The sequence below is a fragment of the Penicillium lagena genome (genome assembly GCF_028827675.1).
Source record: "Penicillium lagena strain IBT 129212 chromosome Unknown utg000001l_segment0_segment0, whole genome shotgun sequence".
NCBI classification, from domain to species: Eukaryota; Fungi; Ascomycota; class Eurotiomycetes; order Eurotiales; family Aspergillaceae; genus Penicillium; species Penicillium lagena.
In genome coordinates, this window is record NW_026623222.1 from 1,095,536 (window position 1) to 1,110,453 (window position 14,918).

The 14,918-nt window shown below is 50.8% G+C and overlaps 7 protein-coding genes across 7 annotated transcripts, besides 1 other annotated feature; 3 read left to right on the forward strand and 4 right to left on the reverse strand.

The window, feature by feature from the left end:
- Positions 1 to 303: 303 nt before the first annotated feature.
- On the reverse strand, positions 304 to 1,600 carry N7510_000485 (gamma-glutamylcyclotransferase; the record flags this gene model as incomplete). Its single annotated transcript, XM_056972415.1, has 6 exons — positions 304 to 882; positions 960 to 1,044; positions 1,097 to 1,101; positions 1,182 to 1,231; positions 1,342 to 1,373; positions 1,431 to 1,600. The coding sequence occupies 6 exons, from the start codon at positions 1,598 to 1,600 to the stop codon at positions 304 to 306; spliced, it is 921 nt and encodes a 306-aa protein (XP_056837532.1).
- Positions 1,601 to 2,007: 407 nt separating this feature from the next.
- On the forward strand, positions 2,008 to 3,066 carry N7510_000486 (putative short-chain dehydrogenase/reductase family protein; the record flags this gene model as incomplete). Its single annotated transcript, XM_056972416.1, has 2 exons — positions 2,008 to 2,888; positions 2,946 to 3,066. 2 exons carry the CDS (start codon positions 2,008 to 2,010, stop codon positions 3,064 to 3,066), a joined length of 1,002 nt encoding a protein of 333 aa, XP_056837533.1.
- Positions 3,067 to 3,370: 304 nt separating this feature from the next.
- N7510_000487 (EF-hand domain-containing protein) lies at positions 3,371 to 4,515 on the forward strand (the record flags this gene model as incomplete). Its single annotated transcript, XM_056972417.1, has 4 exons — positions 3,371 to 3,411; positions 3,464 to 3,482; positions 3,543 to 4,440; positions 4,493 to 4,515. The coding sequence occupies 4 exons, from the start codon at positions 3,371 to 3,373 to the stop codon at positions 4,513 to 4,515; spliced, it is 981 nt and encodes a 326-aa protein (XP_056837534.1).
- Positions 4,516 to 5,784: 1,269 nt separating this feature from the next.
- Positions 5,785 to 7,870, forward strand: N7510_000488 (MDR family MFS transporter; the record flags this gene model as incomplete). Its single annotated transcript, XM_056972418.1, has 5 exons — positions 5,785 to 6,057; positions 6,120 to 6,149; positions 6,222 to 6,532; positions 6,588 to 6,709; positions 6,759 to 7,870. The coding sequence occupies 5 exons, from the start codon at positions 5,785 to 5,787 to the stop codon at positions 7,868 to 7,870; spliced, it is 1,848 nt and encodes a 615-aa protein (XP_056837535.1).
- A 357-nt stretch (positions 7,871 to 8,227) lies between these two features.
- Positions 8,228 to 9,536, reverse strand: N7510_000489 (putative aminotransferase; the record flags this gene model as incomplete). The annotated part of the gene is given in 2 exon segments (XM_056972419.1): positions 8,228 to 8,395; positions 8,406 to 9,536. The coding sequence occupies 2 exon segments, from the start codon at positions 9,534 to 9,536 to the stop codon at positions 8,228 to 8,230; spliced, it is 1,299 nt and encodes a 432-aa protein (XP_056837536.1).
- A 958-nt stretch (positions 9,537 to 10,494) lies between these two features.
- Positions 10,495 to 11,613, reverse strand: N7510_000490 (uncharacterized protein; the record flags this gene model as incomplete). Its single annotated transcript, XM_056972420.1, has 1 exon — positions 10,495 to 11,613. One exon carries the CDS (start codon positions 11,611 to 11,613, stop codon positions 10,495 to 10,497), a length of 1,119 nt encoding a protein of 372 aa, XP_056837537.1.
- A 721-nt stretch (positions 11,614 to 12,334) lies between these two features.
- Positions 12,335 to 13,795, reverse strand: N7510_000491 (uncharacterized protein; the record flags this gene model as incomplete). The annotated part of the gene is made up of 5 exons (XM_056972421.1): positions 12,335 to 12,658; positions 12,713 to 12,847; positions 12,955 to 13,269; positions 13,339 to 13,743; positions 13,793 to 13,795. 5 exons carry the CDS (start codon positions 13,793 to 13,795, stop codon positions 12,335 to 12,337), a joined length of 1,182 nt encoding a protein of 393 aa, XP_056837538.1.
- An 889-nt stretch (positions 13,796 to 14,684) lies between these two features.
- Positions 14,685 to 14,798: a sequence feature (Protein overlapping with rRNA (N7510_000492, KAJ5624183.1) was converted to a misc_feature.).
- Between the last annotated feature and the right edge of the window lie 120 nt (positions 14,799 to 14,918).

The following is a 14,918-nucleotide window of genomic DNA, read 5'->3' on the forward strand; positions in this document are numbered from 1 at the left end:
TGATGCAATGCAAATCTGGATACTGGGTGGATACTGGGTGCTGGGATGGGTTTTTTCGTTTTCGATCTATCTTTCTCTTTCTTTCTTATGTGCTTGATATGAAGAATCAGATGCATATTGGCATTCGTGAATCCATCATTCTTGGCTGTATCGTCTCGTCTTGCAGAATGTCTCTGGTCTTTTCTGCAGAAAAGACTCCCCAGCATATTCCAACCAAGGGGCTTCTTCTTCTTCCCGTCCTGTCCATCTACTACTCTATCCATGAATCTATGTATATGCACTCGGAAGAGCCTCGTCAACCATCTACTCAATCTTTCCCCGGTCCTCCTCCCCCTCATGCCCTGTCCTCCTTGCTGCAGTCTCCAAATACCTCTTCACATCCCTCTCGGCCTCCTTCTCTTCCTCCTCAGCCATCCCCGCAGCCTCAATAGCCTTAACCCGCCTGACAAGGTCAGTAACATGCACATCTGCAGTGCCCAACCCCAGCCCCTCAAGCGCCTTCTCCAGCAAATACAGATACTCCGTATTCTTGCCACTCAGCCCATGTCCCGCACTGATCACCGCCGCCACATTTTGCGGCTCGCGACGAGCCGGGTCACGCAGGAATTGCGGATTCGTCGGTTGTCCGATGTAGACCATGCAGATGATCGGCGATAAGCTCGGATCATGGTTCACAGCCTTGTCGTCCACAACGGGGATCTTGGATGCTGTTGCTGTGGACACGCCTGACACGGCGTGGAAGGGCGTGTAGTGGGCGCTGTACCCGTCGATCTCGCGCTCGTCTAGGTAGTCGTGCACTTCTTCAGCGTGGCTGGCGGGGATGTGGTAGGCCGCACCCCAGACTTTTCCTGTGGAAGCGGATTCTGATTCCAAGTGGGCTAGCTGTTGGTCCGAGGTTAGATTGGGGTGATCTTCAAGTGGATTGTCAAGTCGGCTTGGTGACTAGATAGGTCGCATACCGGGTCATCTAATGTCTCCCAGAAGCTCCGTTCAATGACCGTCACTACACGCCCGGGCTCTTCGGGGGTGCCGCGATGATCGGTGCTATCTCCTATGAGCTTTTACTTGGATATATGCAAACCTTGCACCAACATACCTAGCCTTGATATCCAGTCGGCATCAATTCTTCATTTCTGTAATCCATGCATGATGGACATTCAAACGACGACAATGTTACATACCTGCCAGAATCGTCGCACATAGCCGTTAATGTACCCCGGAACACGCTGGTCTATATCCAAAGACCCGATAATTAGCGGGAACAGATATCCCCAGGAGAGGCCGCCAGCGCAGTATGCATATGTAAATCCCTCCAAAAGAAAAGACTGGGGCCAGACCTACCGTAATGTGGCGGTGGCTTCCAGATTAGACTCCTGAAGAAGGATTAGCCAACTCATCGATCCCTGGCCGGATCGCAGCAATCCACTCACCCGTAACCGAAGACCCAGAGGTCGCCTTTCGGGAAATGATTCCGCCATGTTCGGCCTTCCGGATGCATTAAACTTGTACTCTGCTGTGTCATTTTGTAACACCAATCGATCGCGGTATTGTCTACTTTGGACGACATGAGAGACCGCGTGTTTCCTTTCAGACGCGTCATGTGATTGCTGATTAATTTGAAGATGAGATCTATAACCACTAGGCAGAGCTTTTTACTGGGAGGACAGTCTTGCAAGTGCTTGATATTAGTGCTTGAACTCTACTGGGGACATGCAAAGTACCATATCGTCTAGGTTCGAGAATCGTTCCAGGGACAGAATTGTGTGGTTGGTTATCGACGTCGGAGACATATATTTGGTCAAAGGGTAACAAACGCTCCACCCCCGCGAATAGTTAATACAAGGCATTGACTAAATTGTACCCTCGAATAATAACCAACTGTATCAAATTTATATGCATTTGACTATGAGCATGGCAATCAGGTGACTTCCCAGATTGGTTACATCCTCGGCACTCAGAGCTCATCCTGTAAACACTCCATCGCCAACACGCCAACCACCCCAGAAAATGAGCAGTCTCTTTCGCCTTCTCAAAATGCAATACAGTGCGCCCACAGACCCACGCGGTATCTCCTTCGCCGGCAAAACAGTGGTCCTGACCGGCGCCACCTCCGGGCTGGGCTACGAGGCCGCCATCAAATTCCTCAACCTGGGGGTAGACTCGCTAATTATCGGAAGCCGCAGCCTGGACCGGGGCAACCGAGTCAAAACAGAGCTGGAAACACGCACCGACCGACCGGGGGCCGTTCAGGTTTGGGAGCTTGAGATGAGCAGCTTCCAAAGCGTCAAGAGCTTCGCGGGCCGCGTCAACACCGAGCTGCCGCGGCTGGATGTGGCCCTTCTGAACGCGGGCTTGTGGAATAGGAACTACGTCACGTCGGGCGAGGAGTGGGAAGAGACGGTGCAGGTTAATACCCTGTCCACCTCGCTGCTCGCGTTGCTTCTTTTGCCGAAGCTCCGGGAGAGCTCTACCGCCTCGGAGCCAACCCATCTCAGCCTTGTGTCGAGCCAGCAGTTTGTCCGGGTCAAGGCTGAGAGTCTGCGGACGGACGGGTCATTGCTGGAGTATGTGAACGACGCGAGCCATTTCAAGGGCCCTAAGCAGTATGGCGTTTCGAAGCTGCTATTGGAGTATGTGGTGAAGAAGATTGCCAGCATTGTCCGACGGGACGACGGTACGCTGCCCGTTATTGTCAATTCCGTCAGCCCTGGGTTCTGCGTGTCGGCGCTGGGGCGGCAGTATAACCGGTTCTACGAACGATGGCTCGTGTGGCTTGTGTATAAGCTCTTTGCTCGGACGACCGAGCAGGGCAGCCGGTCCTTGGTCAGTGCTACGGTCCAGGGTGTGGAATCGCAGGGGAAATGCTGGCGGAGTGATGGGTATCTCGAGTAAGCTCTCCTGGTGACTGCTGACCCAACAATCAATGTGCTGACCGTGCATGGCAGCGAATCTACGGCCTTGACGACTGGATCGGAAGGCAAGCAGTTCCAGGACAAGGCTTGGACGGAGATTATGGAGGTGTTGGAGACACAGGCGCCGGAGGTTCGAAGTATCGTGCAGTTGTAGCCCAGAAGAGACCCACTCTAAAAATAACATGCCGTCATTGATGGATCTGCTTTGGGGGCTACGGGCCTGATGAACACGGACGCGATAGGGCTGGATCTGCCTTGATCTCTTTTCTTCCTCTTCCTCCTCCTCATCCCTCTTTCCTATCTGCCACTATACGAATTGTTGACGTACCTGGTCACTCAGCTCTCAACTACAGTTCATTGCCCCACAGGTCCACTTGTGGGCACGAACCTGCCCTCCTTTTTTTTTTCTTTCCCGCACTCGGGCGAGGCTCTCTTCCCCCTTGCCCCCTCTGCACGCCATGGCCTACAACAAATCCTACAACCCGGACGCGCTGCCAGCGTAAGTGTTGAGCTAGAGATTGATTTGCGACGGTCGCTAACTCCGACTCCAGGCACGCCGAGCCCGAGCAGGTATGAATTGCTTCTGCCTAATAGCTGCCAATCTTTCGTCCTTGCTCATTCTCCCCTCAGGTCGCGCAGATGATGGGTAAACTGCAGGTGTCTGGCCCGGGGACTCCCAACCAGAAACCCCTTCCCACTCGTCCTCCGCCCCAGAAATCCCCCGTTCCTCCTCGCGTCCCCGTCTCCAGTGCTCCGCCGCCGCAAGCGTACCAACAACAAGCTCCAGCACCATCACCCCTCCAACCCACATACAATGCACGTCCTCCAGCCGTCAATTACACGTCGCCCGGAGGAGCACAATCACACCCACCACACCCCTTGTATCCCTCCCCGCCACCGCAGAACTACGGGTTCGGCCCTCCGCCCCCTCACCCCTCGCGTGAACGCCCGCCGCCCGCATCGCGCCCCCCAACCACAACCAACCCACCACCGCTCTCCGTGCCGACCGACGACCCGCAACAGCTCTTCCCACTCTTCCGCGCCGCCAATTCCTCGCACTCGGGCGTCCTGACCGAAGCCGAGCTGGGCTCCGCCCTCGTGAATGGCGACTACACGTCGTTCCACCCGCGGACGGTCAAGATGATGATCCGCATGTTCGACCGCGACAGCATCGGGAAGATCAACTTCGACGAGTTCGTCTCGCTGTGGCGGTACCTCGCTGCGTGGCGCGAGCTGTTTGATCGCTTTGACGATGACCGCAGCGGGCGCATCAATCTGCGCGAGTTTGAGAATGCGCTGGTCGCGTTCGGGTACCGGCTCAGCCCGCAGTTTATCTCCGTCCTCTTCAAGGCGTTTGAGAGCAAGACCCGTCAGATTGGTCCGCCTAAGAGCCCTCAACTGGATGGAATGAGCTTCGATCTCTTCGTGCAGGCGTGTATTAGTCTCAAGCGCATGACGGATGTGTTCAAGCGCTACGATGATGATCGCGATGGGTACATCACCGTCAGCTTCGAGGAGTTTTTGACCGGTAAGCAGTCCAAGATGGATGCCCGTGTATGTCAATGCTGACCATCGACCAGAAATTCTCCAACTTCAGGATTAATGCATGCCATGGCCGGGCATTCTTTGTTTCTGTTTCGCTTTATATTATACCCCATGCCCTCCCCAACCGGTTTCTTATCATAGAATTCGTCGGAAAAGCCGCGCAAATTGAATTTAACGAGGTTAATCCGGACGTTGTCATTGTTCTACGATGCCTGTTCCTTTCCCGATACTACTCCATCCAGCTAGATACTCCTACAGGATTTTTTTGATTACCACTATAAAATAACTACCCCAGGCGACAACAAATTGGCGCCCAATTCCATTCTCCTGGACTGATGGACAAACCGCAAGTTGAAAGGCATTCGGAGAACCCGGCCAGAAGGCAGGCATGTGTAATTGGCTTGATCAGCCCTACTGCCAGGGACATGCACTTGCAAATGCGTCGTAACCAAGATCCTACGGTCATCAATAAATACGAGCAAAACTGCAAGATCAGTGGCTCAGATCAGAATTATTTTTCGTGCAGTGAATGAAATACTGTTCCATTGCAAGGTACACGATGGCATCCGTATCTAGTCGTGTCGTGTATGCTCCAGCTCGCGTATCACAGTGCGGGCCTCGCTAGAAGGGTATTATAGAAAGAAGTCAGCCCAGGTGTGGTCCTGTTATGCTCCCGATCATTATTCACAAACCGATCAACCATCCTCGCACGCAAACCACGTTGGGGACTCCTGCAGTTCCGAAGCAAACCTCTAATTAGGCAACTCGAAAACATCGGTGATAAAAGATCGATCTGACTCACCTCCACCCAAGGTGCCCCACATCTCACGATGTCGGCACTCCGAACATCCGACCGCCCAAGCCTAGTGGCGGTCAACACACTAGATGGTCCGATCGGAGAAATACCGATGGACGGTGGGCCTTGCAGTGGACTGCTTATCAATGGACCTGTTCATTTTTGCGCAGAAAGGGGCATAGGTCAGGAGTGGAGTGCGTGACTGGATCGATGGCTCGAACTGTCGGCGGCCGTTATCCCCGACTGGTGAAAGGCCGAGGGTCAAACACTCCGACACTAAACTTCTCCTTGTTTTTTTGTCGTTTAAAACCTAGTCATCTCATCGGGCCATACGCTTCGTCTCAGCAAGCTCCCTGATTATTTAGGATCGATCGATCGATCGGTACCAGAAGAAGAATCGTCACAGAGTCCATACCAGACACACCTCGGGATAATTGGTTCCCTCCCCACTTTTTTTCTCTCCCGATTACTTTTTGGATTTCTCCTCTTTCGCGACACCAAACCACCACAACTCCCCCTCCCCTCGACGCCATGTCTGTCGAGCGCCTGAGCCACGATGGCGCCAGTGGCGACACCGTCGTCACCGACCAGAACAACGAAAAGTCATCCGTCGACGCGCCGACTCCGGCACCGGAAGCCGATGCGCCAGAGACTGATGCGCCGGAGGCTGATGAGACCGCCCAACCGACGGCGGAGGAAAAGGTGCAAGAAAATACAACTGAAGGAGCACCCCTGGATCGCACGCCGTCTCAGGCCGCGAAAATGGGCAAGAAGAAGATCGCAGTCGTCATGGCGGCTCTCTGTGTAAGAACCCGACTTGTCGCATCCGAAATCAATCGCGCTAACCTTTCCGTCTCGCAATCCAGCTGGTTTTGTTTTTGGCGGCCTTGGATATGGTATGTTTTCTTTTTCTTTGTATCCGAGTCTCTCATCAGAGGGTTGATTTGCTAATCCCACTGTTTGAACAGACAATCGTTTCGACGGCCCTGCCTACCATCGCAACCTCTTTCAACGCCTCGGAAAGCGGCTACTCATGGATCGCCTCCTCGTATCTGCTGGCCAACGCCGCCTGTATCCCACTATGGGGCAAAATCAGTGATATCTGGGGCCGGAAGCCGATTATCTTGCTGGCCAACTTCTTGTTCCTTATTGGCAGCTTGGTGTGTGCCTTGGCGAAGAACTTGCCCATGATTATCGCAGGCCGAGCCATCCAAGGTATTGGTGGCGGAGGTATCATCGTCCTGGCAAACATCAGTGTCTCTGATATGTTCAGCATGAGGTGAGTCGGAACACAAGCAACGTGAATTTTGAACGGTGCTGACTATCTCATTCAGAGAACGTCCGATGTATTACGGTCTGTTCGGCGCTACTTGGGCCATTGCTGGTGCTCTAGGACCTATTGTCGGTGGTGCTTTTACCACTGATGTGACCTGGAGATGGTGCTTTTACCTTAACTGTAAGTCATCTTATTTTGTTTTGATTCAGACACTAACATGACTGTTAAGTGCCCATTGGCGGAGTCTCCTTCGTCATCCTGACCTTGTTCCTCAAGATCGAATCGGCCAAGACACCGTTACTCGCTGGCCTGCGCAGCATCGACTGGACAGGCACTGTCTTGATCATTGGCGGTACTATCATGTTCCTCTTTGGAATGGAGTTCGGCGGTGTCAACTTTCCTTGGGACTCAGCCACGGTGATCTGCCTAATCGTATTTGGCGTCGTCGTCTGGGTGCTGGCAATGCTGTCGGAGTGGAAGCTGGCCAAATACCCCATCATCCCAACACGCCTCTTCAACGACTGGTATAATGTGCTCATTCTCCTGATCACCTTCTGCCACGGATTCACTTTTATTGCCGGAGCCTACTATCTCCCGCTCTACTTCCAGACGGTTCTTCTGGCCTCCCCAATCTTGAGCGGAGTCTACGTCCTACCCATGGTTCTTTCTCTGTCAGCCATCTCAGCCGGAACCGGTATCACGATGAAGAAGACGGGCCGCTACCGCGAACTGATCCAAGCCGGTCTCTTCTTCATGACCCTAGGCTTCGGTCTGTTCATCGACCTCAAGCCCTACGCCTCCTGGCCCCGCATCATCATCTTCCAGCTCATCGCTGGTGTTGGCGTTGGCCCCAACTTCCAGGCTCCTCTCGTGGCTTTCCAAGCCAACATCCGCCCAGCCGACATGGCTACCGGAACAGCCACATTTGGCTTTGTCCGCCAGCTCTCTACGTCCATCTCCGTCGTCCTGGGCACGGTCATCTACCAGAACGTGATGAGCCAACAAGCCGGCAAAATTATTGCTGCCATCGGCCCCGAGCGCACCGCCATCATCTCGTCTTCCTTCGCAGGATCCTCCAAGTCTCTCATCGAGAAATTGGAACCTTCCCAGCGTGCCGTCGTCCTCGAGGCCTTCACATACGCCCTCAGCCGCATGTGGATCTTCTACACCTGCATATCAGGCGCCGGCTTTATTCTCTCGCTGTTCATCCGCGCCCGTGTATTGAGCCGCTCGCATACCGTCCAAAAGACCGGTCTTGCCGAGCAAGAGCGTGCGCGCCAGGAGCTCCTCAAGGACGAGGCCGCGCGCAAGGGGGAGTCCAAACCCGAGGCTGACGTATAGCCTTCTTTTCATCCTCAAAATCTCTACTCTTGAGGCTGCATATATTCTATTCTTTAAATTCTAATATATAGTTTTTATACCTATTGGTTGCGTCTTTGTCCCTTTTGGTAAGGGTCTGAAGAGGTGTTGATTCGGGCTGTTCGTTTGCATATGATTTATGGGCTCGCGGATAATTTTTGTTTTTGGTTGCACGACAGATCAAAAAGGCGCTTGTGTTGGTTAGTTGCATGGGGTGTCTGTATCTACTTCATAGAATGAATATACAAACATTTGCCTTGGCATAGGTCTTGGAATACAACTAAACATAGACTGTGATATGTTCATCTCATTTGCCCTCTGGACTGCAACCCGCGGGCTCTATTCCAAGGCTTCTACCATCCTCTTCAGAGCCTCACCCAGGTACTCTTGCGGCTGAGAAAACACAACGCGAAACCATCCGGGGCGCTCCGACCCAAAAAGCGTCCCACTCGCTAGAAAGACCTTCTTCTGCAGCAGAGACTGCATAACAAGGTCGTCAACCTCCCCCTATCTTCACGTCGGGATGCAAGTCGCGGTATCTCTTTCCTAAATTCACCCACAGAAAAAAGGCTGCGTTGCACCCTGGTGCGTATTCGATACTGTGCGCTCGGAGATACTGCACCGTGTATGCGTAGCACTCTGCTAATTTCTTCTGATTTTGCCGGATATACCGATCTGTAAAGTTGTCGTCCTCCAACAGTAAAGTGGCTAAGTGGTCAGATATTCCAGACGCGTAGGAATATATTGAGATAAACTTCAGTGCCTCGTGGAGATGACCGTTTGCCTGGGAGATGATGGTTCCGAGCCGCATCCCATTCGCACCAAAGTCTTTGCTCAGCCCCCAGAGCACATGCACGAGTCGGGGGTCAATAATGCCCGCCAGATCAATGGATAACGCAGACTCAAACCGGACTGGTGGAGGATCCTGATCCACCGTATTCTCCCAGACAGACAGCGCATATATCTCATCACTGATAAAGTGTATCCTGTACTTCTCACAGAACCGCATTAGCTCAACAACCACCTCACGCGGGTAGCAGCGCCCAAGAGGGTTGTGCGGGTGGCAGAGCATAAGCGCCCTAACCTTCCTCTCGCTCTTCAGCTGAAAGTCCAGCAGCGCCTGCTCATACTTGTACACAGCCTCCCTGCTGAACGGATCGCAGTCACCGAAATCAACCTCCACTACTTTCGAGCCAGGCCGAAGGGACATATCCGGGATAAAAGTGCCATAGAACGGCTTCCCGAGCAAAATGCCGTCCCCCGGATCGGCGAAAGCCCAGGAGACATGCTCGATAGCAGACGAAACGCCGTTGGTGACAATGAGATGGCTGGCGTCGAGCGGGATGGCTGGGTGGAGGTGCCGGTTGAGGAACCGGGACATGGCTTGTCTCAGTCGCGTAGAGCCGCCGCCTCCGTCGTTGTAGGTGAGGTACTTGGATGGTAACTCGAGTTTCTTGTTCAGGAAGCTGAGGAGCGTGTCGTGCATCAGCGTGTTCTCTGCTATCCCGACGTTGACGTAGCCCGTTGGGTTCATGGACGGGCACCACACATCGCTCAACACATCCCATATGGGGTTGTTCGCTGCTGCCTCGGTGGCATTTTGGGCTCTCTTTGAGACGACGGGATCTGTGCTTTCCGACTGCGACATCTTGGTGGTTTTGATATCACACTCCAGAGGTAAAGGGTGTCAACATTCAGACCATTATAAGGCGGAATAGAAAGCTAGTACACTCTCTTATCCCATGAAAATCACCGTTCGTATACAACGAAATTTCCAAACTCAGGCGTCAATCTTTGAGGTCGACGAGTGACGTCGCATCGGCTAACTCGGCCGGATGTGGAGATGAACCTTAAATCGAGAAGTATACCGGCCTCTCTGTCGCAACTATTGTATAGATGTCCTATATGCTTCAAATGTGAGCCGATTTCCAGGTAATATTTGCTTCACAATACGGTCGGACTTAATATACTACCAGTCCTATGCTGATTATGGGCAATGGTTTATAGACCGGATAACGTCTCCCGCCCTGGGACTTGCTCTTTCCGTTTTGAGCGCCCTGATCTGCTCAGGGAGTATGACATAATCAAAATTGCCCGCTCACTGAACGCTCACTGAACACTCACTAGTTAAGCACTCACTGATTGCTCACCTAAGCGCTTTGATCCACTCGCTAATCGCCCTGATTCGCTCACTGAGCCAACCCTAAGCATGACAGTGAGCGCCCTGAGTAAGCCTATCCCCTAATAAATTGTACCCTGTGACCGGCAGCCAGATCAGAAGAGAAAACGATGAAGATGTCAAATTAATGTGCTATGGACAACGGGACTTCCCAAGTTGGGGAGAAGAAGGAGAAGACAAGGAAACAATGAAGAAGTCCCAACTATCTACACAATGCATAACACGTGCCCAATTGCATCACCGCGCCAGGTACAAGCATCAGGCTGGTCACATCCTATAGATCTTTGTTTGTCTACTAGCAAAGAAGTGTGCGATACAGTTGGATACATACTGTGTTTCTATTGATAGTATAGTGGCTCACTATGATACCGCCCATCATGAATCAGCAAACTCTCGGAAAATATTGGCATTCGAACTGAATTCTAGTCTATATTTTACAAAATAGCTTCCCGCGTACCCCCTCTAAGTCCATTACACCGAGATGAAGGGCTAGGATCCGCCGAATTTCACCCCAAATGCCCTTCCGCGCGCTGATAACAGCGTCTTGACGCTCTGTTGCAAGATTATACAGGTATTTTTGTGCCACATTATCTGAGATGAAGTGTAAATACCCGAATGAAGTATTGTGTTCCTGGCAGGCTTGTGCCAGGTAACCGACCTCGCAGTCGACCCAGTCTGCACCATGCTTATTCTTGTCCAGCCAATCCTCAGTCTCAACCAATGGGCTCGGGACAGTAACATGATTTCCCTGGAAAAGGTGTGCCCTATGCTCTGTTGATAGTGTCGTCGTGAGTGGGCTTTTCCAAGAGAGAGGTTTGTTGTTTAGGCGACTTGTTTCACCAGTGACGAGGACCTGATTCGGGATATCTTGTGTTCGTAATGAACCAGCCTTTCCTATATATAGAACGCTGGATAGGTTGTTCTGGACTTGCATCGTGCGTGCAGCATTTCCGATGATATCACCCCAGAGGCTCATCATGCTTCCGACAAAAGCGACGATACTCCCGTCAGCTCGACGGAAGCGCTTCCACGCAAATAACTGGTTCGGCTCATCTGTCCCTGTCTCCCAGGGGTAATTATCATTGGTGGCCAGGTGATCAACATATCCGAGAATGACAGTATCGACAGGACCCATGAACCGCAAATTTGATTGCGAGAGAAGATCCAAACAAGTTTCCGGAGAAGGAAGTCGGTATTCTATCACTGATGTAGGCGCATTAATCGAATTCAGGTTGAGGTAATATGCGACGAGAAGGGCGTAATGCAGCACGTAGTCTCGCCCTGGAAAACACCTGATTTCCAGAGTCGAGTCATCGATGATGACTGCTGTTGGTCGATGCCAGTTGAAACGTTTTTCTCGTTTCTCATTGGGTGAAATATGTACATTGGGACCGTCTCGGTCATAATGGCCACAGACCACAATGCGGGGCCAGACATGGGTCTTGATCAACGGATGGATCTTGCCATAAATGTATGTCTGCAGGGTTTCGTGCATCAAATGTTTGTCTGCCAGAAGAGAGTCATGGTCTACTCTTACCACGGCCATGCTTTGGTTCCAGACGAGAAATCAACAGGCGAGTTGGATTGAGGCTAGTGTTGTCAATCGGATTAAATTTATCCCGTTCATGGTTTGTTTGCTGCTGTCCAAGAGATGCTGGTGGGCTTATAACATCGCTTTAGTTGGGCCCTTTGTTGGCTTTTGCGTTTGAAATTTCTTTTTGAGGCAAAATATTGCCCTTTGAATCTATTCTTATCCATCCATCTCTTCCGGGGCGCTGATAAGCATTCTTTTGTCAAGACACACTGGTACTCTAATGTTGAACCTAACGAAATAATCACTGATTAGATTGCGCTCTTGAGTTTTCATAACCAGGCGACGCATAGTCGTGGCCTTTAGTGATGAGGATCAGGCCGAGCATAGCATCCGAATCGCGTCACCGCACAGAGCCTTCCGCCCGAAGTATCAGACAGTTTCTCTTGGTTCTCGGCGTCTCGGTGTCTCTCTTTGGCCCAAAGCAAATCTCATCGCTTTTCTGCAATCTATCTTCATTGCGGATGGAATCTACATATACTGATTTAGAAGATCACACCTAAACTTTCCCAAGTTTTTCTATACCATGCGAGATAGATCTTTTGGAACGTGTTCAAATATTTTCGGGAATTATTGCATATAATACGTGCAATTTCTCGCGCCATCTTTTATACTATCCAATAACTAAAAGAATTTCGACCTTTCTATCGAGGGACATACACCCAAGTACGCATTGTTAAGGCATCGAACGCAAAGTAGCACGCCGAGAGAATCCGAAATTCCTGTGGAGCCCTCTTGACCGTTCCAAAGACCTTAAATTCTTATGGTCAATATTCTCAATATCGGATGTCTTGCTTCGACAGAAAATGCCACCCATGAGTGCTTGCATGTCACGGATCCAAGTGAGGAAGTTGAACTCCAGCATGAAAATGAAAAAGCCCAATATGGTGATAGGGATTGTGCAAACAAAGAAGATCCAGATTTTTGGATGTGTCTTCCATTGTAGAATCTGAGTTTTGTCGTTGTTATCGAGTGTGAAGAAATTCATTCCGAAAAATCCCTGCAAATATTTTCAGCAAGTCTCATGGTCAAAGTTCGAATGCAAAGGCCTTACTGAGATGAAAGTTCCCGGCAGAAATAGAAGCGTTAAGGCGGACACGGTGTCGGACAAAACTTTGCCTTCATTCCGGGTTTGCTTGAGAATGCCTTTCGAGATGTTACTATCGGCAACTGCAACGAAGTTTGAGGCCTATTGAACACTGTCAGCCGCCTTTATTCTAAAGAAGAAGAAGAAGAAGAAGAAGAAGAAGAAGAAGCAAAAATGTCAGTTATTCTTCTTTCGCAGGCGGCACTCACACACTTGATCTCATTATCCATGCGGCCCACAAACGCCTTAGCCCGGAAGTTCAAATTTGTGATCATGTTTTCATAGAGTGACAGCGCTTTTGAGAGTCGTATTGTTGCCGCAGAGGAAGGAGAATTTGACTGGATCCACAGATCATGGTCTCGTACCATGGCACCGAGGTTATTAGAGGCCGCATCCATAGATTCAGAAATATGGATTACATGTCGCGATAACTCATGAAGCCGACTATATCGCTCGACAAGGAACTCGAATGTTTTGTCGTTATCGGATGATCCGGTTTCTTCAAACAGCTCCTGACCACGACCCTAGAATTTGTTAGATATGCTCGCGTGTATAACATTGGAAATGGGCAACACCTTCTCTATATCTCGCACTGGCTTTTGGAAGCTCCAGAGATCATTCTCACACTGCTCTACCACTATATTGATGGCATACTCGAGCATGAGGAACGGTTCATTCTTCCAATTTCTGAGATCAGCTTTATGCAGCAGACGTCTTAGTCGGAGAGTAATATTGTCGTCGAGATCGAAGCAAAGTAGCACATTGGTCTCGTCAGTAAATTCATCCGCTCTTAATCTACCACTCTCTTCGGTAGGCTTGACAAGTGATGACCGCCACAGGGTACAGAATGCCATATAGTGCCAGTCGTACGCAAATTCAGGGGCAGGGGTTGAGATGAGATTTGTGTTACGGAAATCTCCTTGGTTTAGCGCCCTTTCATCGCCCTTTCCCTTGACTTGTTTGGAAAGAAAGCGCGAAAATGTCCCTTTATGGGAGTTCTGATTAGCAGCTGCCGGTGGCTATTGTAAGCTCAATGTGCTCTCTTACCATAGCTGGTTTCTGAATCGGTTTGTAACAAATTGACAGTACTGCCGAACATGCCATTTGCGTTCCAGCCCAATCTTTCAAAAAAGAATTCAGGGAGGAAGAACTTTTCAGTTAATTGTCTGCATAAATCTGCACTCCCTACCATTTTCAATATTTCTTCTTCCACCTTTGGCATGAAGCTGACATATATAAGCAGGTGTAGAATTTGACCGAAAAGTGGTTCTCACATAACATGAATACCTGGCTTTCTCAAGAACTATATGGGACCTATCAGCAAGTTGCCATGATACATTGGGTTTTTCTCATCCGACTAACATCTTCTCGCAACAGTTCAGTCCGGCTTAGCTCCCGAGGTTCTGGTAGACTTTGGTCTCCCGGTAGCGATGGTTGGGGCGGGCTAACAGGAGGTATCTCACTACCCAAAGGCTCCGTCCACCGCCAGTAGTTGATATTTGTTGAGAGATTTGCTGTCATTTTTCCAAAATAAAATAAAAAAAATGCACGGGGTACTACTCTCGAAAGTTGGCTTAGGAACTCAGGAGAAATAATATTTACGCCCCCATTTCGGCCCCAAACGTTGCGTTCGAGGGCGGCACACCGGCAGACGGTCTTTTCTCTTATTGGCAGGGCAATTGTTAAGCTGGTGGGTATTGCATGAAGCCATCTACGAACTCGTTGGCTGGTGGATGGGCTTTCTAGTGCTAATATTGCACTTTCGATCCACCACCCATCAGCTGTGGGCTCAGTGCGCGGTCGCCCGGCGGGTGATTTCCACCTATCTATATCGCACTCGCCCTTCTGGGTTCCGGTCTGGCGACATCAAAGCGGCTCTTACCCATATCTTACCAGGACTACTGACGGATGTTCCGTATATAACTTACCAATATTAGACTTTGTACATACGGCCGCAGGATGTGGGGAACGAGAGGCCTTATTTAAGCCGCACGCCGGCCAGTTAGTGGTTGGGTGGGTGACCCCGGAGGAATCCGTGCTGTTGCATGTTGGGGTTCATCTCTTTTTTGCCCACCGCTTGGGTTTAGCGCCCTTCCACTTCAGGCCTTGAGTACCTTCGCCCGAACCACCTGAAGCCATCTAAATCGCACCTGAACCCCCTGAACGACCCCTG